We start from the raw sequence: 23752 nt of genomic DNA, 5'->3' as shown, positions 1-23752 counted from the left end.
TGGGACCCTGAAGCTCTTCTGTACTAAAAAACTACGAAGAAAAAAATATTGCAGATGCTGGAAAGCTGAATTAAAAGCTGCAAATTCTGCAAACTTCAGAAGGTCAGGGAGCACCAGTGCAAAGTGAAAAGGAATTAACTTTTCAATTCAATGACCAGGAGCAAATTTTGAATACACTGCAAAACGCTGAAGAACATATCACATCCTTCAGTTAGAAGGCCCACTTCTCCAATGACAAGCAGATCAGCTGTGAACATACCTCTGACTGCACAGTCAGCCTTTCACATCCAAAATCTGGAATCACTGTGCACTAGAAATCTATCACAGACTTTAGTTTAGTTTCGAGGTCGCTGGTCGGCGTTGCCTCGGTGGGCCGAAGGGCCTGTTTCTATGCTGTATCTCTAAACTAAAGGGGCGGCACGGTGGCGCAGCAGTAGAATTGCTGCCTCACAGAGACCCGGGTTCAATCCTGACTATTGAGGGCGTGCAGCGTAGGTTTACTAGGTTAATTCCCGGAATGGTGGGACTGTCATATGTTGAAAGACTGGAGCGACTAGGTTTGTATACACTGGAAGGATGAGAGGGGATCTTATCGAAACGTATAAGATTATTAAGGGGTTGGACATGTTAGAGGCAGGAAACATGTTCCCAATGTTGGGGGAGTCCAGAACCAGGGACCACAGTTTAAGAATAAGGGGTAGGCCATTTAGAACAGAGATGAGGAAAAACTTTTTCAGTCAGAGAGTTGTGAATCTGTGGAATTCTCTGCCTCAGAAGGCAGTGGAGGCCAATTCTCTGAATACATTCAAGAGAGAGCTAGATAGAGCTCTTAAGGATAGCGGAGTCAGGGGGTATGGGGAGAAGGCAGGAACGGGGTACTGATTGAGAATGATCAGCCATGATCACATTGAATGGCGGTGCTGGCTCGAAGGGCCGAATGGCCTACTCCTGCACCTATTGTCTATTGTCTATTGTCTATTGACTACGGGTGCTGTCTGTACGGAGTTTGTACGTTCTCCCCGTGACTTGTGTGGGTTTTCTCCGGGTGCTCAGGTTTCCTCCCACACTCCAAAGACGTGCAGGTTTTTGTAGGTTAATCGGCTCTGTAACCTGGGTCTCTGGCGCCGTTCTCAGTGTAAAACAGCAACTCTACCGCTGCGCAACCGTGCGGCATGATGATCATAAGATCAACCGGCGATTTGGTGTCATGTCAGGGAGAGGGAAAGGAGGGAAGGGGCTGGGCAAGGGCACCGTAATGTCCTCCGTGACAACATTCAAGGCATCACCAAACCTGTCATTCATCATTTGGCCCGTCGAGGTGGCCTCAAACGTATTTCTGGCCTAATCTACGAAGAAGTGTGCGGAGTTTTGAAGGTTTTCCTTGACAATGTCATGTGGGAATTCAGTAACCTACACAGAACATGCGAAACGCAAGACAGTGACAACTATGGTGTATGCGATGAAACGCCAGGGCTGCCGCGCGCACATTGTATGGGTTCGGGGGGCTAAAAGATAAATGTGAGAAGTGATGGAAAAAGAACATAAAATCATAAGATCATGAGATCATAGGTGATAGGAGCAGAATTAGGCCCACTGGAATTACACTGGAATTTAGAAGGATGAGAGGAGATCTTATCGAAACGTATAAGATTATTAAGGGGTTGGACACGTTAGAGGCAGGAAACATGTTCCCAATGTTGGGGGAGTCCAGAACCAGGGGCCACAGTTTAAGAATAAGGGGTAGGCCATTTAGAACTGAGATGAGGAAAAACTTTTTCAGTCAGAGAGTTGTGAATCTGTGGAATTCTCTGCCTCAGAAGGCAGTGGAGGCCAATTCTCTGAATGCATTCAAGAGAGAGCTAGATAGAGATCTTAAGGATAGCGGAGTCAGGGGGTATGGGGAGAAGGCAGGAACGGGGTACTGATTGGGAATGATCGGCCATGATCACATTGAATGGCGGTGCAGGCTCGAAGGGCCGAATGGCCTCCTCCTGCACCTATTGTCTATTGTCTATAGGCCATTCGGCCCATCCAGTCTACTCCGCCAATCAATCATGACAGATCTATCTCTCCCCTCTAACCCCATTTTCCTGCCTTCTCCCCATAATCTCTGACATCTGTAGAGACCCGGGTTCGATCCCGACTACGGGTGCTGTTTGTTGGAAGTTGGTACATTCTCCCCGTGACCTGCGTGGGTTTTCTCCACCTGTATCCACTGATCACGTGTCAGGTTTTGTCCTGGCCCCCAACTCTATTCCAGTTTTCACCTGCCCCCCCACCACAATCAGTCTGAAGAAGGTTCTGACCCAAAACATCACCTATCCATGTTCTCCAGGAATGCTGCCTGACACTCTGAGTTACTCCCAGCACTTTGCGTTTTTCCGTTTGTAAACCCGCATCTGCGGTTCCTTGCTTCTCTATCCACTAGCGTTGGTTTGGTATTGGTTTATTATGGTCACCTGTACCGAGATCCAGTGAAAAACTATTTAATGCTGTTCTGACAATCATACTGAACTGTAGTGCGGCATGGTGGCGCAGCAGTAGAGTTGATGCCTCACAGCGCTAGAGACCCGGGTTCCATCCCGATTACGGGTGCTGTCTGTACGGAGTTTGTACATTCTCCCCGTGACTTGTGTGGGTTTTCTCTGGGTGCTTTGGTTTCCTCCCACACTCCAAAGACGTGCAGGTTTTTGTAAGAAAATAACTGCAGCTTGCAGCCCAGTGGTATGAACATTGACTTCTCCAACTTTAGATAGTCCCTCTGTCCCTCCCTCCCCCTCCTCCTTCCCAGTTCTCCCTCTATCTTCCTGTCTCCACCTATATCCTTCCTTTGTCCCGCCCCCCTGACATCAGTCTGAAGAAGGGTCTCGACCCGAAACGTCACCCATTCCTTCTCTCCCAAAATGCTACCTGACCTGCTAAGTTACTCCAGCATTTTGTGAATAAATACCTGCAGATTAATTTTTGTAGGTTAATTGCCTCTGGACAAATAGTAAATTGACCCTAGGATAATGCAATTGTATGTGAAATGCTGGTCGATGCAGACTCGGTGGGCCAAAGGGCCTGTTTGCCCACTGCATGTCTAAAAACTAAAAGTAAGACATGATACAATCAAGCTACATACAAGTCCAACAAGTAGTGTCAAGAGGAAGATTTGAGAATGCAGAACATAGTGTTACACTATTCAGTATTAGTCACAAAGAAAAAGTCCAAGGTCCACAATGAATAAGTTGTAAGATTGTGACTTGACCTTAGGTTATAAGAAGACTTTTCAGAAGTTAACAGTGGAGAAGAAGCTGTCCCTGAGTCTGGTGTAACTTGCTTCTGGATCTTTAGGAAGGAACTGCAGATGCTAGTCTAAACTGAAAGGCACAAAAAGCTGGAGCAACTCAGCGGGTCAGGCAGTATCTCTGGAGAGAAGGAATAGGTGACGTTTCGTGTCGAGACCCTTCTTCAGACTGAGAGTCAGGGGAAAGGGAAGGGAAACAAGAGATGTAGACGGTGATGTAGGGAGACATAGAACAAACGAATGAAAGATACGGGAGAAAAGTAACGGTGATAGAGGAGACAGGCCTTTGTTAGCTGTGGGCTAGGTGAAAACGAGTTACAGACAACGAGACTGTGTATCTTATAGACAATAGGTGCAGGAGTAGGCCATTCAGCCCTTCGAGCCAGCACCGCCATTCAATGCGATCATGGCTGATCACTCTCAATCAGTTACCCGTTCCTGCCTTCTCCCCATACCCCCTCACTCCGCTATCCTTAAGAGCTCTATCCAGCTCTCTCTTGAAAGCATCCAACGAACTGGCCTCCACTGCCTTCTGAGGCAGAGAATTCCACACCTTCACCACTCTCTGACTGAAAAAGTTCTTCCTCATCTCCGTTCTAAATGGCCTACCCCTTATTCTTAAACTGTGGCCCCTTGTTCTGGACTCCCCCAACATTGGGAACATGTTTCCTGCCTCTAATGTGTCCAATCCCCTAATTATCTTATATGTTTCAATAAGATCCCCCCTCATCCTTCTAAATTCCAGTGTATACAAGCCTAATTGCTCCAGCCTTTCAACATACGACAGTCCCGCCATTCCGGGAATCAACCTAGTGAACCTACGCTGCACGCCCGATCTTCAGTCGAATGGGAGCGGGGAGAAGAAGGAATGACCACGGTGTAAACGATCCTTTATTATGTAAACCAGCATCTGCAGTTCCTTGTATATCCTGATTATGTTGGCTGCCTTCCTGAGGCAACGTGAAGTGTGGATGGAGTCGATGGTGGGGAGTCTGGTCTGTGTGATGGACTGGGCTGCGTCCACAACTCTCTGCAGTTTCTCGCGGTTTTGGACAGACAGAGCTGTTGCCAAGCCAGACGGTGATGCATCCCGACAGGAGACGTTCTATGGTGTACATATGTAGAAGTGGGTAAGAGTTGTTGGAGACATGCCGAACCCCCCTTAGACATCTGAGGGAGGAGAGGTGGTGTTGTGCTATCTTGGCCACAGCTTCAATGGGCTGGCCCAGGCCAAATTGCTGGTGATATTAACGCCAAGGAACTTGGAGCTCTGAGCTATTTCTACTTTGGCACCATTGAGGCAGGTACTCCACCGTGCTCCCTTCAGTCGATGACTGGCTCCATCATCTATTAGAGTCAAAGAGTGATACAGCGTGGAAACAGGCCCTTCGGCCCAACTTGCCCACACCGGCCAACATGTCCAAGCTACACTAATCCCACCTGCATGCGTTTGGCCCATATACCTCCAAACCTGTCCTGCCTAACTGTTTTATAATTATTGGGATAGTCCCTGTCTCAACCACCTCCTCTGGCAGCTCGTTCATATACGCCCACCAGCCTTTGTGAGAAACAGTTACACATTCCTGGGATCATCAGATGTCAATGTTTCCAAGATGGCGACCAACCCAGGCGACTATTTGCGTGCTACCCACAGAAGCAGATCTACCATCACACATTACAATCGCTCTTAAACCTCTATTCCTGCAGCAACGTTTATCATGCACCCCTTATCATGTATCTGTAAACACAGTAAATGGATCAATTGTAATCATGTATTGTCTAAACTGCTGACTGGTTGGCACGCAACAAAAGCTTTTCACTGCACCTCGGTACACGTGACAATAAACAATAAACCAAGCTCAAGTATCTTTTTAGTTTAGTTTAGCTTAGAGAAACAGTGCAGAAACAGGCCCTTCGGCGCACCGAGTCTGCACCGACCCTGAACATTAATGGTATCCTACACGCACTAGAAAAAAATGTACACTTATACCAAGCCAATTAACCTACAAACCTGCGCCTCTTTGGAGTGTGGGAGGAAACCCGAAGATCTCGGAGTAAACTCACGGGGGGAACGTACAAACTGGAACCTGGGTCTCTGGCGGGGCCTGCGATGTGAGGCGCCACTGTGCCAATCTCTAAAACTAAATCCAAAAGCTAAAGGTATGGACCAAAGCTAAAGGCACCAGCCTCCGAGACCTCATGTGTATGAAGGAACTGCAGATGCTGGTTTGAAGATGGACTGAAGACGGGTCTCGACCTGAAACGTCGTCCATTCCTTCTCTCCTGAGATGCTGCTGCCTGACCCGCTGAGATACTCCAGCGTTTTGTGTGACAGCATACAGATCGCCACTGTGGCGCCATTTCCAAATCCCAATTGTTGCAAGTGCAGGGATCCATTGAGGAGCTGTCGTAGAGTCATAGAGTGATACAGTGTGGAAACAGGCCCTTCAGCCCACACCGACCAACATGTCCCAGCTACACTAGTCCCTCCTGCCTGCAGTTGGTCCATATCCAAACCTGTCCTATCCATGTACCTGTCTAACTGCTTCTTAAACGTTGGGATAGTACCAGCCTCAACTACATCCTCTGGCAGCTCGTTCCATACACCCACCACCCAGTGTCCGATACACCAATGGAGCAACCTTTAGAAGCACCACTGGATCTGATGCGGTGCGAATGCCAGGACCAGAGGGTGTGAGCTATAGGGAGAGGTTGAGTAGGCTGGGCCTCCATTCCATGGAGCGCAGGAGGATGAGGGCAGATCTTACAGAGGAGTCTAAGATCATGAGAGGAATAAATCGGGTAGATGCACAGAGTCTCGTGCCTAGAGGAGGCTTGTATACACTGGAATTTAGAAGGATGAGAGGGAATCTTATTGAAACATATAAGATTATTAAGGGATTGGACACATTAGAGGCACAAAAATTTTCCCCAATGTTGGGGGAGTCCAGAACCAGGGGCCACAGTTTAAGAATAAGGGGTAGGCCATTTAGAACGGAGATGATGAAAAACCTTTTCAGTCAGAGAGTTGTAAATCTGTGGAATTCTCTGCCTCAGAAGGCAGTGGAGGCCAATTCTCTGGATGCTTTCAAGAGAGAGCTAGATAGAGCTCTTAAAGATAGCAGAGTCAGGGGGCATGGGGAAAAGGCAGGACCGGGGTACTGATTGTGAATGATCAGCCATGATCACATTGAATGGCGGTGCTGGCTCGAAGGGCCGAATGGCGTACTCATGCACCTATTATCTATTGTCTATTGAATCAAGGACCAGAGGACATAGGTTCAAGGTGAAGGGGAAAAGATTTAATAGGAATCTGACGGGTAACCTTTTCAGACAGAGTGTGGTGGGTGTGTGGAACGAGCTGCCAGCGGAGGTAGTTGAGGCTGGGACTATCCCATCGTTTTGAGTAACAGTTGGACAGGTACATGGTTTGGACAGGTTTGGAGGGATATGGACCAAGCGCAGGCAGGTGGGACTAGTGTAGCTGGGACATGTTGGTCGGTGTGGGCAAGTTGGGCCGAAGGGCCTGTTTCCACGCTGTATCACTCTATGACTCTAAGTGTTTCAGCGGGAAAAAGTAGCTGCCGCATTGCAATCCGAACCGTGTACTGAGTGGTTGAACTAAAGCAAAGTGATCTCTGATGCTTGAAAGAGATAAGCATTCTCTTGCCTTGAAGAAAAATAATATTAAGTTACCAGGTTTTTGGTAAACAGCAAAGTTATTTTTGGCGGCCCTCATTCAGCAGACCGAATGATCCCACACTCTTGGTTGCGCCTTGCTTCCACGTGTGTTTGGAGTTTGCAAAGAGGTGCTGTGTTAAAATAGTGCCTCACTGTCATCCAGGGATTGAGAGGGAAAAAACGGATTTTGTGGTATCTGGGAATGAAATATTCTGAAAGGCTAATTTTAGGCTGTTTTAGAAGGGAGCCAGCAGGGGTGGACTGGTGTGTACAGCGTGCCTCTGTGCAGGTGGGGAAACTTGAAACTGGGCCGGTATGCTGGCAATATAATTCAGTACACAACTCCTAACCAGACTGCTAAAAACAGCCATCACACAATCCCCTCCGAGCCGTAGTCCAATCTGAAGAAGGGTCTGAAGGAGGGTCTCGACCCGAAACGTCACCCAACCCCTCTCTCCAGAGATGCTGCCTGTCCCGCTGAATGACTCCAGCATTTTTGTGTCCACCTTCGGTTTAAACCAGCATCTGCAGTTCCTTCCTACACAGTAGTCAAAGCCTACCAGATCTCACAGACTGTTTCGGGAAGACAGACACAAAAATGCTGGAGTAACTCGGCGTGTCAGGCAGCATCTCTGGAGAGAAGGTAAACACCAAATGCTGGGGTAACTCAGCAGGATGGGCAGCATCTCTAGACAATAGACAATAGGTGCAGGAGGAGGCCATTCGGCCCTTTGAGCCAGCACCGCCATTCAATGTGATCATGGCTGATCATTCTCAATCAGTACCCCGTTCCTGCCTTCTCCCCATACCTCCTGGCTCCGCTATCCTTAAGAGCTCTATCTAGCTCTCCCTTGAATGCATTCAGAGAATTGGCCTCCACTGCCTTCTGAGGCAGAGAATTCCACAGATTCACAACTCTCTGACTGAAAAGGTTTTTCCTCATCTCTAGAGAGGAGAAATCGAGTCAAGACCCTTCTTCAGACTGATAGTCTGAGGAAAGGAGGTCCAGTGATATAACTTCATGTTCTGAAGTGATGGGAGCAGAACTAGGCCATTCTACCCCCGTACTAATCAAGAATCTATGCCTTAAAAATATCCATTGAAGCCTCCACAGCCTTCTATGGCAATGAATTCCACAGATTCACCATCCTCTGGCTAAAGAAATTCCTCCTCATCTCCATCGTACAGGAAACTCTTTAATTCTGAGGCTGTGACCTTTGGTCCTAGACTCTCCCACCAGTGGAAACATCCTCTCCACATCCACTCTATCCAGTCCTTTCACTGTTCAGTAAGTTTCAATGAAGTCCCTCGTCATCCTTCTAAACTCCAGCGAGTACAGGCCCAGTGCCGTCAAACGCTCATCGTACATCAACCCACTCATTCCTAGGATCGTTCCTGTAAACCTCCTCTGGGCTCTCTCCAGAGCCAGCACTTCCTTCCTCAGATATGGGGCCCAAAATTCAGGCAACGGAATCAGACTATCACAACCAGAGGGCAGTGCTGAACTACTATCTACCTCTTTGATGACCCTCGGACTATCCTTGAACAGACTTTGCTGGCTTTACCTTGCACTAAACACTACTCCCTTATCACGTATCTGCACACTGTGAATGGCTCGATTGTAATCATGTGTTGTCTTTCTGCCGACTGGACAGCGCGCAACAAAAGCTTTGCGTTGCACCTCGGTACACGTGACAATAAACAATAAACTAGACTATCTTTTTAGTCTAGTTTAGTTTGGAGATACAGCGCGGAAACAAGCCCTTCGGCCCACCGAGTCCGCGCCGCCCAGCGATCCCCGCACATTAACACTATCCTACACACACTAGGGACAATTTTACGTTTTATAGCAAGCCAATTAACCTACAAACCTGCACGTCTTTGGAGCGTGGGAGGTAACCGAAGATCTCGGAGAAAACCCACGCAGGCCACGGGGAGAACGTACAAACTCCGTGCAGACGGCGCCCGTAGTCGGGATGGAACCCGGATTTGATAAACTAAACTGAATTGAACTGAACTGAAATTGCTCACAATGCTCCAAATGGTGTCGGACCAGCGCGTGGTAGATCCGGCAAGGATGGAGCGGGAACGAGGAGGGATCAGAGTGGTCCGAGACTGGGAATATTTGGCGGGAGTGGGGACACTGGGTGAGAGCCACTGAGCCGAGACAGAGGGAGACAAGGGCAGTCTATTGAACCCCAGCCATCAAATAATACAAGCGGCTCCAAGCTGTTTGCTTACCGAAGGAGTTCAGCCTCTCAGCGATATGTAAAGACTCACTGTGAAACATTCCACAGTTTATTATTGTTTATTTTCATAAGAGGCACTGAATGATCTTTCCCCTCCATTGCCAGCTGAGCAAGCCTGGCCTGGCCTGGCCTGGCCTGGTGCTGGGGGTGGAAAGGAGGGTCATGGAGTGGAGGAAACCACGACTGGGCACTTGGCACAGTGCCCACGCCCTGCTGGCTGCCACCCTGATTCATGCCAACCACTGCTAAGAATAAGGGCTAGGCCATTTAGGACTGAGATGAAGAAAAACCTATTCACCCAGAGAGTTGTGAATCTGTGGAATTTGAAAAAAGTTACCCCTCGGGTTCCTATTAAATCTTTCTCCCTTCACCTTAAACTTTGCCCCTTCACCTTAAACCTTTCCCCCTCCCTTCAAACTTTTCCTGCTCACCTTAAACTTTGCCCCTTCACCTTAAACCTTTCCCCCTCCCTTCAAACTTTTCCTGCTCACCTTAAACTTTGCCCCTTCACCTTAAACCTTTCCCCCTCCCTTCAAACTTTTCCTGCTCACCTTAAACTTTGCCCCTTCACCTTAAACTTTGCCCCTTCACCTTAAACCTTTCCCCCTCACTTCAAACTTTTCCTGCTCACCTTAAACTTTGCCCCTTCACCTTAAACCTTTCCCCCTCACTTCAAACTTTTCCTGCTCACCTTAAACTTTGCCCCCTCACCTTAAAGTTAAGAATAAGGGGTAGGCCATTTAGGACCGAGACGAGGAAAAACCTTTTTTCACCCCAGAGAGTTGTGAATCTGTGGAATTCTCTGCCACTGAAGGCAGTGGAGGCCAATTCACTGGATGTTTTCAAGAGAGAGCTAGATAGAGCTCTTCGGGCTAACGGAATCAAGGGATATAGGGAGAAAGCAGGATGATCAGTCATGATCATATTGAATGGCACCCTCATATTCTTGCGCTCCATGGAGTAAAGTCCCAGCCTGCTCAACCTCTCTCTGTAGCTCAAGCCCTCGAGTCCTGGCAACATCCCTACAAATCTTCTCAGCACCCTTTCCAGCCTAACAAAATCTTTCTGATAACCGGGTGACCAAAACTGAACACAATATTCTAAAGATAGACACAAAATGTTGAAGTAACTCAGCGGGACAGGCAGCATCTCTGGAGAGAAGGAATGGGTGACGTTTTGAGTCGAGACCCTTCTTCAGACTGACTCAGTCACCCATTCCATCTCTCCAGAGATGCTGCCTGTCCCGCTGAGTTACTCCAGCATTTTGTGTCTATCTTCGCTGTAAACCAGCACCTGCAGTTCCTTCCTACACATTATTTTAATGTGGCCTCACCAACATCTTGTTTATTCCCCCGTTTAACTTAAAAAGCATCGCAAAATAAAATATTGTAGATGCGGGAAACTGGAATAAACACGGACTTGAAATAAAAACTCTTAATAAAAACTCTGAATAAGAGAGAATTAATGAGAGATTTAGCTGTGGCACTAGGGCCAATGCCTCACAGCGCCAGAGACCCAGGTTCGATCCTGACCTCAGTCACGGTTTGTGTGGAGTTTGCACGCTTTCCCTGTGTCCGTGTGGGTTTCCTCCGGGTGCTCCGGTTTCCTCCCACATCCCAAAGACGTGCAGGTTTGCAGGTTAATTGGCCCTCTGTAAAACCTGTTAATTGGCCCATAGAACTAGTGTGAACGGATGAATCGATGGTCGGCGTGGACTCGATGGGCCGAAGGGCCTGTTTCCATGAGGCCATCTCTAAATTAAACTCAACTTTTTAAAAAACCATGAAGTGCTGGGGTAACTCAGCAGGTCAGGCATCATCTCTGCAGAACATGGATAGTCGACCTTAAACACAACCAATGTGCTCTGGGGAATCCTTGTCCCGGATCACTCAACTGAACTAGTTTAGTTTCGTTTACTTTATTGTCACGTGTACAGAGAGGTACAGAGAGCTTTTGTTGCGTGCTAACCAGTCAGCGGAAAGACAATACATGATGACCATCAAGCCGTTCACAGTGTACAGATACATGATTGGGAAATAACGTTCAGTGAAAGATAAAGCCAATCAAAGATAGTCCGAGGGTCACCAATGAGGTAGATAGTACTTCAGCTCTGATTCCTGGTTGCGGTCGGATAGTTCAGTTGCCTGTTAACAGCTGTGAAGAAACTGTGCCTGAATCTGGAGGTGTGCGTTTTCACACTTTCACACTTTTTGCCTGATGGGAGAGGGGAGAAGAGGGAGTGGCCAGGGTGCGACTGGTCCTTGATTGTGCTGCTGGCCTTGCCGAGGCAGCGTGAGGTGTAGATGGAGTCAATGGAAGGGAGGTTGGTTTGTGTGATGGTCTGGGCTGCGTCCACAATTCACGGCAATTTCTTACGGTCTTGGATGGAGCTGTTCCCAAACCAAGCTGGGATGCATCCTGATTTTATCAAAATTTTAATATTTTTAAGGCAGAGATAGATAGATTCTTGATTAGTACGGGGATCAGGGGTTATGGGGAGAAGGCAGGAGATTGGGGTTAGGAGAGAGAGATAGAGCAGCCACGATTGAATGGCGGAGTCGACTTGATGGGCCGAATGGCCTTATTCTGCCCCTTATGAACATGAATGTGACAAATGTGAAAAATAGATGTGTGACTGTTAAAGGGGTCAATCTATGGAGTAGTTGCAACAATGAATGAAAAGAGTGTAGTAATATGTGTGAATTCAAGAAAATGTTCAAAAATATTATATTTGAGAGATACAAAATATGTGATCAGCACCGAGAAACGAGTGACATGACAGAAATCGAAGGTATTTATTCACAAAATGCTGGAGTAACTCAGCAGGACAGGCAGCATCTCGGGAGAGAAGGAATGGGTGACGTTTCGGGTCGAGACCCTTCTTCAGACTCAACATGACAGAAATGATGGTTCTTGACTATATTTGTGTTTCTTTCCGTTTTGTTTATCTGCTTCTGACTTATGATTTTGTGTTTTTTTAATTATAATTTGTTAAGTATTAAGGGTAGGCACAATAAGCTTTAGCTTCTGCCTGCGGCACGGTAGCACAGCGGTAGAGTTGCTGCTTTACAGCGAATGCAGCGCCGGAGACTCAGGTTCGATCCTGACTACGGGTGCTGTACTGTAAGGAGTTTGTACGTTCTCCCCGTGACCTGCGTGGGTTTTCTCCGAGATCTTCGGTTTCCTCCCACATTCCAAAGACGTACAGGTATGTAGGTTAATTGGCTGGGTAAATGTAAAAATTGTCCCTAGTGGGTGTAGGATAGTGTTAATGTACGGGGATCGCTGGGCGGCACGGACTTGGTGGGCCGAAAAGGCCTGTTTCCGGCTGTATATATATGATGATATGATATGATATGATACACCTTTTTTTTCGGTCAGAAAATATCATGTGTGATTATATTGTTTTATTTTTGATACAATGATTTCACACTATTTAACTTTCACATCTGTATGGACAATCTGTTGTATTGGGTTGACCGGGAATAAATAAATAAATATTTTTAAAAAAAATTAAAACAAACTAAGGGACAGGTTTCCAGTTGTCATTATTGGAGGACTCACCAGTAGCTGTATTTATCCTGGGGTTCATCTTCTGCTCACACTTGTGTTTGGCATGGAGCAGCAAATAGATCTGTTCATCTCTGGTGATCACATCATCCGCATCAACCTGAACATCACACAAGGAGAGGTTAGTCTAAATTAAGCTTCAAATAAGGTTAGCTCCCCTCTCAACTTAAACCGATGGCCACGTCTTCCCATCCCCTCCCCTCTCTGCGTTCCGCAGAGACCGTTCCCTCCGTAACTCCCTGGTCCACTCGTCCCTTCCTACCCAAACCACCCCATCCCCGGGCACTTTCCCCTGCAACCGCATGAGATGCAACACCTGTCCCTTTACCTCCCCCCTCGACTCCATCCAAGGACCCAAACAGTCTTTCCAGGTGAGGCAGAGGTTCACCTGCACCTCCTCCAACCTCATCTATTGCATCCGCTGCTCTAGATGTCAACTTATTTACATCGGCGAAACCAAGCGCAGGCTCGGCAATCGCTTCGCTCAACACCTATGCTCGGTCCGCATTAACCAAACTGATCTCCCGGTGGCCGAGCACTTCAACTCCCCCTCCCATTCCCAGTCTGACCTTTCTGTCATGGGCCTCCTCCAGTGCCATAGTGAGGCCCACCGGAAATTGGAGGGACAGCACCTCATATTTCGCTTGGGCAGCTTGCAGCCCAGTGGGATGAACATTGACTTCTCCAACCAGATAGTTCCTCTGTCCCTCTCTTCCCTTCCCCCTTCCCAGTTCTCCCTCTATCTTCCTGTCTTAACCTATATCCTTCCTTTGTCCCGCCCCCCTGACATCAGTCTGAAGAAGGGTCTCGACACGAAACGTCACCCATTCCTTCTCTCCTGAGATGCTGCCTGACCCGCTGAGTTACTCCAGCATTTTGTGAATAAATACCTTCGATTTGTACCAGCATCTGCAGTTATTTTCTTACATCCTCTGGTTATTGATTCACCTCCTCTAGGTAAAAGACATGGACAGGACAGATTTGGAGGGATATGGACCAAGCGCGGGCAGGTGGGACGAGTGTAGCTGGGACACGTTGGCCGGTATGGGCAAGTTAGGCCGAAGGGCCTGTTTCCACTGTATCACTCTATGACTCTAACTCTAACTGTAAGTCTACTCCACCATTCAATCGTGGCTGATCTATCTCTCCCTCTTAACCCCAATTCTCCTGCCTTCTCCCCATGGCCCCCGACAACAATGAGAGAAGGGGAGGAGGTGGAATATTAGCTATGGTTCAGTAGAGTCATAGAGACATAGCGTGGAAACAGCCCCTTGGTCCCGATTTGCCTACACCGCCCAACATGTCCTATCTACACTAGTCCCACCTGCCTGCCTTTGGCCCATCTCCCATTTAAACATTTTAAACTATCCATGTACCTGTCTAATTGTTTCTTAAACGTTGCAATAGTCCCTGCCTCAGCTTCCTCCTCTGGCAGCTGGTTCCATACACCCACCAGCCTTTATGTACTGTATAAATGACTGTTAAATTAGGTGTGCAGTGGTGGGGCAGCTGCCTCACAGCACCAGAGACCCGGGTTCGATCCTGACTACGGGTGCTGTCTGCACGGAGTTTATACGTTCTCTCTGTAACCGCGTGGGTTTTCTCCAGGAGCTCTGGTTTCCTCCCACATTCCAAAGACGTGCAGGTTTGTAGGTTAATTGGCTTCGGTGAAGATTGTCCCTAGTGTGCAGGCTAGTGCTAGTGCTAGTGTAGGGGTGATTGTTGGTCGGAACAGACTCGTTGGGCCTGTTTCCTTGCTGTATCGCTTCTTTGCACAAATGAAGACGGGTGTATGGAATGACCTGCCGGAGGAGGTAGTTGAGGCAGGTCCTATCACAATGTTTAAGAGACATTTTGACAGGTACATCGATAGGACAGGTTTAGAGGAACGCAGACAAATGGGTCTAATGTAGATGGGGCATGTTGGCCGGTGTGGGCAAGTTGGGCCGAAGGGCCTGTTTCCACACTGTATGACTCTAAAAAACATGGCAACCCATGATCAAAACTGATACAAATTAAGAGTCAAGAGTGCTTAATTGCCACATGCATTGGCAATGGAACAATAAAATTCTCACTTGCTGCAGCCTAACAGGCCCGTAATATGGAATATGGGGAGAAGGCAGGAACGGGGTACTGATTGTGGATGATCAGCCATGATCACATTGAATGGCTGGCTCGAGGGGCCGAATGGCCTACTCCTGCACCCATTGTCTATTGTCTATTGCCTATTGCAAATACAATAAAACACAGATAAATATATATAATAATGAAAAAAACAATAAATTAATCACCGTAATACTAGGTAACCATAATAGTGGAAAAACGGAAGTCCATCGTGCAACCAAACACACAGGCTGTAGGAGGTCATATTTGCCAAGGTTAGTGTTAGTATTGGGCAGTGGTCAAGAGCCTGATGTGGTCACAAATGATAGGAGCAGAATTAGGCCATTCGGCTCATCAAATCTACTCCGCCATTCAATCAAATCTGATCTATCTCTCCCTCCTAACCCCATTCTCCAGCCTTCTCCCCATAACCCCTGACACACGTACTAATCAAGAATGGGGAGAAGGCAGGAACGGGGTACTGATTGAGAATGATCAGCCATGATCACATTGAATGGCGGTGCGTACAGGCTCGAAGGGCCGAATGGCCTCCTCCTGCACCTATTGTCTATTGTCTATTGTCTAATCTATCTAGCTCTGCATTAAACATATCCTTTGCAAGGAAGAAGCTGTGAAAATCAAACATTAAATAAGAATTGTGCAGGGCTTCTTGGTTGGATGGTTTAAGTGAATGTAAACAAATGGCGTTCCTCGTCGTATTACGCAACAATCCTGATACTGATATCTTTAACTGCGGGCAACAAACTTCTTTCCTATCTTTAGACTTTAGACTTTAGAGATACAGCGAGGCAACAGGCCCTTCGGCCCACTGAGTCCGTGCTGACCAGTGATCACCCTGTATATCAGCACAATCCTACACACTAGCGACAATTTACAATTTTTACTGAAGCCAATTAACCTACCACAACTAGAGAGCAGTCCTGATCTACAATCTACCTCTTTGGTGGCCTCAGACTATCCTTGATCGGACTTGACTGGTTTTACCTTGCACTAAACGTTATTACCTTATTATTAATGTATAAACAAAGTGTAATCACGTATTGTCTTTCCGCTGACTGGATAGAACGCGAATGCAGCGCCGGAGACCCGGGTTTCATCCTGACTACAGGTGCCGTCTGTACGGAGTTTGTACGTTCTCCCCGTGACCTGCGTGGGTTTTCTCCGAGATCTTCAGTTTCCTCCCACACTCCAAAGACGCATAGGTTTACAGGTCTATTGGCTTGGTGTGTGTGTAAATTGTCCCTATTGGGTGCAGGACAGTGTTAATGTGTGGGCATCGCAGTTCGGCGCGGAATCTGTACATCTCTAAACTAAACTAAAAGATACATGGATAGGAAATGCAGGGAATGCTTTACAGCGATGACATCCAACCTCTTCCAATTTATCCATCCAAGACGACGAGCTGTGGACACCATCACGCAAACCAACCTCCCTTCCATTGACTCCATCTACACCTCACGCTGCCTCGGCAAGGCCAGCAGCACAATCAAGGACCAGTCGCACCCCAGACACTCCCTCTTCTCCCCTCTCCCATCAGGCAAGAGGTACAGAAGTGTGAAAATGCACACCTCCAGATCCAGGGACAGTTTCTTGTTATCAGGCAACTGAACCATCCCATCACAAACTAGATTTAGATTTTTTAGATTTAGAGATACAGCGCGGAAACAGGCCCTTCGGCCCACCGAGTCCGCGCCGCCCAGCGATCCCCGCACATTAACACTATCCTACACACGCATTAGGGACAATTTTTACATTTACCCAGTCAATTAACCTACAAACCTGTACGTGTTTGGAGACGTAGAGGGGGTCCTGAGCTGCTATCTACCTCAATGGACTCTTTAATTGGATTTTAATGGATTTTATCTTGCATTAGACGCTATTCCCTTTATGCTGTGTCTGTACACATTGGACCATTCGCTTGTAATCATGTATAGTCTTTAGCATGCATCAAAATGCTCTCAACTAAACTAGAAATGGCTAAGTTCCTTCTCTCCTGAGATGCTGCCTGACCTGTTGAGCTACTCCAGCATTTTGTGAAATAAATACCTTTGATTTGTACCAGCATCTGCAGTTATTTTGTTACAATAGAAATGGTTAAGAATAAAGTGCAAAAAGGCACAGAGTGCTGGAGTAACTTAGTGGGCCGGGCAGCTTCTCTGGAGAACATGGATAAATGACGTTTTGGATCAGGACCGTTCTTCAGACTGATTGGTGGTGGTGGAGGTGGGGGGGGGGGGGGGGGGAGGGGGGAGGGGGGAGGGGGGAGGGGGGAGGGGGGAGGGGGAAGAACGGAGAGGCAAGACACTTCAGGTAACAGGTGGACACAGGCTACTGGAGATTTTGATAGGAAGATGGTTGGAACAAAGGCCCTCAATCTGCCTCTCGCTGAACACCTCAGTTCAGTTCGCCTCAACCTACCTGATCTGGTTGCTCAACACTTTAACTCCCCCTCCCATTCCCACTCCAACCTTTCTGTCCTGGGCCTCCTCCATTGTCAGAGTGAGGCCCAGCGCAAATTGGAGGAACAGCACCTCATATTTTGCTTGGGGTAGTTTACACCCCAGCGGTATGAACATTGACTTCTCTAACTTCAAGAAGCTCTTGCTTTCCCTCTCTCTCCATCCCTTCCCCCGTCCCAGTTCTCCCATAGTCTTACTGTCCCCGACTACATTTTATCTCTGTACCACCCAGTCCCCTGACATCAGTCTGAAGAAGGGTCTCGACCCGAAACGTCACCCATTCCTTCTCTCCAGAGATGCTGCCTGACCCGCTGAGTTACTCCAGCAGTTTGTGTCCACCTTTGATTTAAACCAGCATCTGCAGTTCTTTCCGACATATTAATTGTTTAGTTTAGTTATTTTATTGTCACCTGTATCGAGGTACAGTGACAAACTCCAGCCCTTGATGTCCTTCAACTATGAAGTTCTATGCATGGTCTTTAGTTAATCTAAGGGCGAAAGATTTTTCTTGCACAAGTATTGTGGTTATTAAAGTTATTGATTTTTCATTTATGATGTTTATCCATGGGTGGCATGGTGGTGCAGTGGTAGAGTTGCTGCCTTACAGCACCAGGGACCCGGGTTTGATCCTGACTACGGGTGCTGTCCCTACGGAGTTTCTGCCTTCTCCCCGTGACCTGCGTGGATTTTCTTCGGGACCTCCGGTTTCCTCTCACACTCCAAAGACGTGCAGGTTTGCAGGTTAATTGGCTTGGTATAACTGTAAATTGTCCCTCGTGTGTGTGGGACAGCATTAGTGTGCGGGGATCGCTGGGCGGCGCGGACTCGGTGGGCCGAGGGGCTTGTTTCCGCGCTGTATCTCTAAACTAAACTACATGTTTTGTCTGTGTGTATTGCGTTTACGAGCCTGTTACACTGCCGCAAGTAAGAATGTTATTGTTCTGCTTCCTTTATATGTGGCTCACGTTGTCGACCTCCCTGTGGTTAGCCCTGTCAGCTGACCTCAGTCAGGCGAACGACAACAAACGAAGCAGAAGCAGCTTCATAACTTCTGCTGCTTCAAACGCAAGAAGACAAAGGCAATTAAACACTCTTGCTTTGTCTTGAAACATTTGGGTAAAGTGACCTGTTGTGCAACGATGTACAATCCAAATTGGCTTAGTGGGCTGGTCAAAGTTCAGCCTCATGACTTCAAGGATGCTGTGAGCTTATTATTGTTACGTGCCTCGATACATGGCGCCCTTTATCTGACCAGCAGCGTGTGTCGAAATGAAGGCCTTCTCCACTCTTGATGATGAAAATTAAGGGTTCTTTAATTTCAACCTTTTTTTTGTCGGCAACAGTCATTGGATTTAATGTGAAATTAGGCAGGACGATAACGGGGCGAAAGGTGAAAATCAGACACAGGACTTATGCAGAGAAGAAGCTTCATTAAAACTCTTGACAATAAATAATAGCATGACATGACCCCAATTCATTTCCCACGGCACCATGCAGCCTATGAAATATTTTGAAGAATTTATGCATTGGCAATATACTTCCAAGAGCATCTGATGTTGTCAAGCTGGAAAGGGCGCAGAGAAGATTTAGGAGGATGTTGCCAGACCTCGAGAGCCTGAGCAACAGGGTTGTGTAGACTGGGACTCTATTCTTTGGAGCGCAGGAGGATGAGGGGTGATCTTATAGAGGTGTAGAAAAGCCACACAGGTCACGGGGAGAACGTATACACTCCATACAGGCAGCACCCGTAGTCAGATCGAAGCCGGATCTCTGGCGCTGTGAGGCAGCAACTCTACCGCTGTGCCACCGTGCCGCTAAAGGAAGCAAATCCATTCATAACAGCGACATGTGCCATGAATACGTTTCAATGAATTTTAGCCCATAATTAATATTAATAACAGACAAAGAAAGCTGCAGTTTTCCATTAAACTGTGAGTCATTCACGCCTGTCTTTCTTGCTATTAACTTCATAGGTCCATAAGTAATAGGAGCAGAATTAGGCCATTCAGCCCATCAAATCTGCTCCGCCATTCAATCGTGGCTGATCTATCTCTACCCCCTCTGAAGTCTGAAGAAGGGTCTCAACCCGAAATGTCACCCATTCCTTCTCTCCCGAGATGCTGCCTGTCCCGCTGAGTTACTCCAGCATTTTGTGAATAAACACCTTCGATTTGTACCAACATCTGCAGTTATTTACTTACACTATCTCTACCCCTTAATCCCATTCCCCTGCCTTCTCCCCATAACCTCTGACACCGGTACTAAGTGAGAATCTATCTATCTCTGCTGTAAAAATATCCATTGACATGGCCTCCACATCCTTCTCTGGCAAAGAATTCCACAGATTCACCCCAATAGACAATAGACAATAGGTGCAGGAGGAGGCCATTCGGTCCTTCGAGTCAGCACCACCATTCAATGTGATCATGGCTGATCATTCACAATCAGTACCCCGTTCCTGCCTTCTCCCCAGACCCCCTGACTCCGCTATCCTTAAGAGCTCTATCTAACTCTCTTGAAAACATCCAGAGAATTGCCCTCCACTGCCTTCTGAGGCAGAGAATTCCACAGATTTACAACTCACTGAGTGAAAAAGTTTTTCCTTATCTTCGTTCTAAATGGCCTACCCCTTATTCTTAAATTGTGACCCCTGATTCTGGACTCCCCCAACATTGGGACCATGTTTTGTGCCTCTAACGTGTCCAATCCCTTAATAATCATATCTTTCAATAAGATCCCCTCTCATCCTTCTAAATTCCAGTGTATACGAGCCCAGTCGCTCCAGTCTTTCAACATACGACAGTCCCGCCATTCCGGGAATTAACCTAATGAACCTACGCTGCACTCCCTCAATAGCAAGAATGTCCTTCCACAAATTTGGAGACCAAAACTGCACACAGTACTCCAGGAGTGGTCTCACTAGGGCCCTGTACAACTGCAGAAGGACCACTTTGCTTCTATACTCAACTACTCTTGTCATGAAGGCCAACATGCCATTAGCTTTCTTCACTGCCTGCTGTACCTGCATGCTTCCTTTCAGTGACTGATGCACTAGGACACCCAGATCTCATTGTACTTCCCCTTTTCCTAACTTGACACCATTCAGATAATAATCTGCCTTTCTGTTCTTACCACCAAAGTGGATAACCTCACATTTATCCACATTAAACTGCATCTGCCATGCATCTGCCAACTCACACAACCTGTCCAAGTCACTCTGCATCCTCATAGCATCCTCTTCACAGTTCATACTGCCACCCAGCTTTGTGTCATCTGTAATTTTTCTAATGTTACTTTTAATCCCTTCATCTAAGTCATTAATGTATATTGTAAATAGCTGCGGTCCCAGCACCGAGCCTTGCGGTACCCCACTAGTCACTGCCTGCCATTCTGAAAGGGACCCATTAATCCCTACTCTTTGTTTCCTGTCTGCCAACCAATTTTCTATCCATGTCAGCACCCTACCCCCAATACCATGTGCTCTAATTTTGTCCACTAATCTCCTAAGTAGGACCTTATCAAAGGGTTTCTGAAAGTAAATGGTACACTACATCCACTGGCTCTCCCTTGTCCATTTTCCTAGTTACACCCTCAAAAAATTCCAGAAGATTAGTCAAGCACGATTTCCCCTTCGTAAATCCATGCTGACTCGGAACAATCCTGTTACTGCTATCCAAATGTTACGCAATCTCTTCTTTTATAATTGACTCCAGCATCTTCCCCGCCACCGATGTCAGGCTAACTGGTCTATAATTTCCCGTTTTCTCTCTCCCTCCTTTCTTAAAAAGTGGGATAACATTAGTTACCCTCCAATCCACAGGAACTGATCCTGAATCTATAGATTCTATAGTATAGAACATTGGAAAATAATCACCAATGCATCCACGATTTCTAGGGCCACTTCATTGATTACCCTGGGATGCAGACCATCAGATCCTGGGGATTGATCAGCCTTCAATCCCATCAGTCTACCCAACACAATTTCCTGCTTAATGTGAATCTCTTTCAGTTCCTCCATCACCCTAGGACCTCTGTCCACTAGTACATTTGGGAGATTGTTTGTGTCTTCCTTAGTGAAGACAGATCCAAAGTACCTGTTCAACTCATCTGCCATTTCCTTGTTCCCCATAATAAACTCACCTGTTTCTGCCTTCAAGGGACCCACATTTGCTTTAACTATTTTTTTCCCTCTTCACATACCTAAAGAAGCTTTTACTATTCTCCTTTATATTCTTGGCTAGTTTACCTTCGTACCTCATCTTTTCTCCCCGTATTGGCTTTTAAGTTATCTTCTGTTGCTCTTTAAAAGAGTCCCAATCCTCTGGCTTCCCGCTCATCTTTGCCATGTTATACCTCTTCTCTTTTATTTTTATGCTGTCCTTGACTTCCCTTGTCAGCCACAGTCACCTCTTACTCCCCTTAGAATCTTTCCTTCTCTTTGGAATGAACTGATCCTGCACCTACTGTATTATTCCCAGAAATACCTGCCATTGTTCCACCGTCTTCCCTGCTAGGGTATCTTTCCAGTCAACTCTGGCCAGCTCCTCTCTCATGCCTCCATAGTCCCCCTTGCTCAACTACAATACTGACTCTTCCGATTTTCCCTTCTCCCTCTCAAATTGTAGATTAAAACATCATATTATGATCACTACCTCCTAATGGCTCTTTAACTTTGAGTTCCCTTCTCAAATCCGGTTCATTGCACAACACTAAATCCAGAATTGCCTTCTCCCTGGTAGGCTCCAGTACAAGCTGCTATAAGAATCCATCTTGGAGGCACTCCACAAACTCCCTTTCTTGGGGTCCATTACCAACCTGATTTCCCCAGTCTATCTGCATGTTGAAATCTCCCATAACCACCGTAGCATTACCTTCACGACATGCCAATTTTGACTCAAGAAACTCCTCCTCATCTCCTTCCTAAAAGAGCGTCCTTCAATTCTGAGGCTATGACCTCTGATCCTAGACTCTCCCACTAATGGAAACATCCTCTCCACATCCACTCTATCCAACCTCCAGACTATCCAGGTGAGAGAGTTGGACAGGTCACACTGAATACCAATTGTAGTATCCGAATACGCCCACACGTATGTTGGGCGGCACGATGGCGCAGCAGTAGAGTTGCTGCTTTGCAGCTCTTGCAGCACCAGAGACCTCAGTTCGATCCCGACTATGGGTGCCGTCTGTACAGAGTTTGTACGTTCTCCCCATGACCGCGTGGGGTTTTCTCCAAGATCCTCCACACACTCCCACACTCCGAAGACGTACAGGTATGTAGGTTAATTGGCTTGGCGTATGTGTAAAACAAATTGCCCCTAGTGTGTCTAGGATAGTGTTAATGTGCGGGGATCGCTGAGCGGCGCGGACCCGGTGGGCCAAAGGGCCTGATTCCGCGCCGTATCTCTAAATTAGAATACACTAAACGTGCACACAAGCGCCAGGCTATCAGGATGCACCACAGCCTGGGTTGGGAACAGCTCCATCCAAGACTGCAAGAAATCGCAAGGAGCATCGTGGACACAGCCCAGACCATCATGCAAACCAACCTCACTTCCATTGACTCCATCTATGCCAGGCCACCAGCATAATCAAGGACGGGTTGCACCCCGGCCACTCTCTCTTCTTTGGGATGTGGGAGGAAACTGGAGCATCCGGAGAAAATCCACGCAGGTGACAGGGAGAGCACGCAAACTCCGTACTGACAGCACCTGTAGTCAGGATTGAACTGGGGTCTCTGGCGCTGTGAGGCAGCAACTCTACCCGCCGCGCCATCGTCTCCGTATGGCAAGAGGTACAGAAGTGTGAAAACGCACACCTCCAGATTCAGGGACACTTTCTTCCCAGCAGTCATCAGGCAACTGAGATGAGGAAAACCTTTTTTCAGTCAGAGAGTTGTGAATCTGTGGAATTCACTGCCTCAGAAGGCAGTGGAGGCCAATTCTCTGAATGCATTCAAGAGAGAGCTGGATAGAGCTCTTAAGGATAGCGGAGTCAGGGGGTATGGGGAGAAGGCAGGAACGGGGTACTGATTGAGAATGATCAGCCATGATCACATTGAATGGTGGTGCTGGCTTGAAGGGCCGAATGGCCTCCTCCTGCACCTATTGTCTATTGTCTATTTTCTATTGAATCATCCAATCGAGGACTAGAGGATGGTCCTGACTTCCCATCAACCTCGTTGGAGACCCTCGATCTATCCATCCCTTTGCTTGAGTTCCAGGTACCCACCACTCTAAGGCAGTCCCGAACAAGGGTCCCGACCCGAAACATCGCCTCTCCAAGATCTCCAGAGATGCTGCCTAACCCGTATCCATGTTCTCCAGAGATCTTCAGTTCAGTTCAGTTTACTTTATTGCCACATGTACTGAGGTACAGCGAAA

The 23752-nt window shown here is 47.3% G+C and overlaps 1 protein-coding gene across 2 annotated transcripts in view; it reads right to left on the bottom strand.

Moving 5' to 3' along the window:
- Positions 1-23752, bottom strand: part of LOC144593056 (parathyroid hormone/parathyroid hormone-related peptide receptor-like) — a 98067-nt gene that overhangs the window by 38938 nt on the left and 35377 nt on the right. For both annotated transcript variants that reach the window (XM_078398477.1, XM_078398478.1), the window contains exon 2: positions 12784-12889. In XM_078398477.1, the coding sequence (XP_078254603.1) occupies positions 12784-12811 (28 nt within the window). In that variant the 5' untranslated portion in view covers positions 12812-12889. The remainder of the gene's footprint in view (positions 1-12783; positions 12890-23752) is intronic.

The sequence above is a fragment of the Rhinoraja longicauda genome, chromosome 4 (genome assembly GCF_053455715.1).
Source record: "Rhinoraja longicauda isolate Sanriku21f chromosome 4, sRhiLon1.1, whole genome shotgun sequence".
Taxonomy (NCBI): Eukaryota; Metazoa; Chordata; class Chondrichthyes; order Rajiformes; family Arhynchobatidae; genus Rhinoraja; species Rhinoraja longicauda.
Note: the sequence above shows the minus strand (reverse complement) of the source record. Positions and strands in the feature narration are given on the sequence as shown.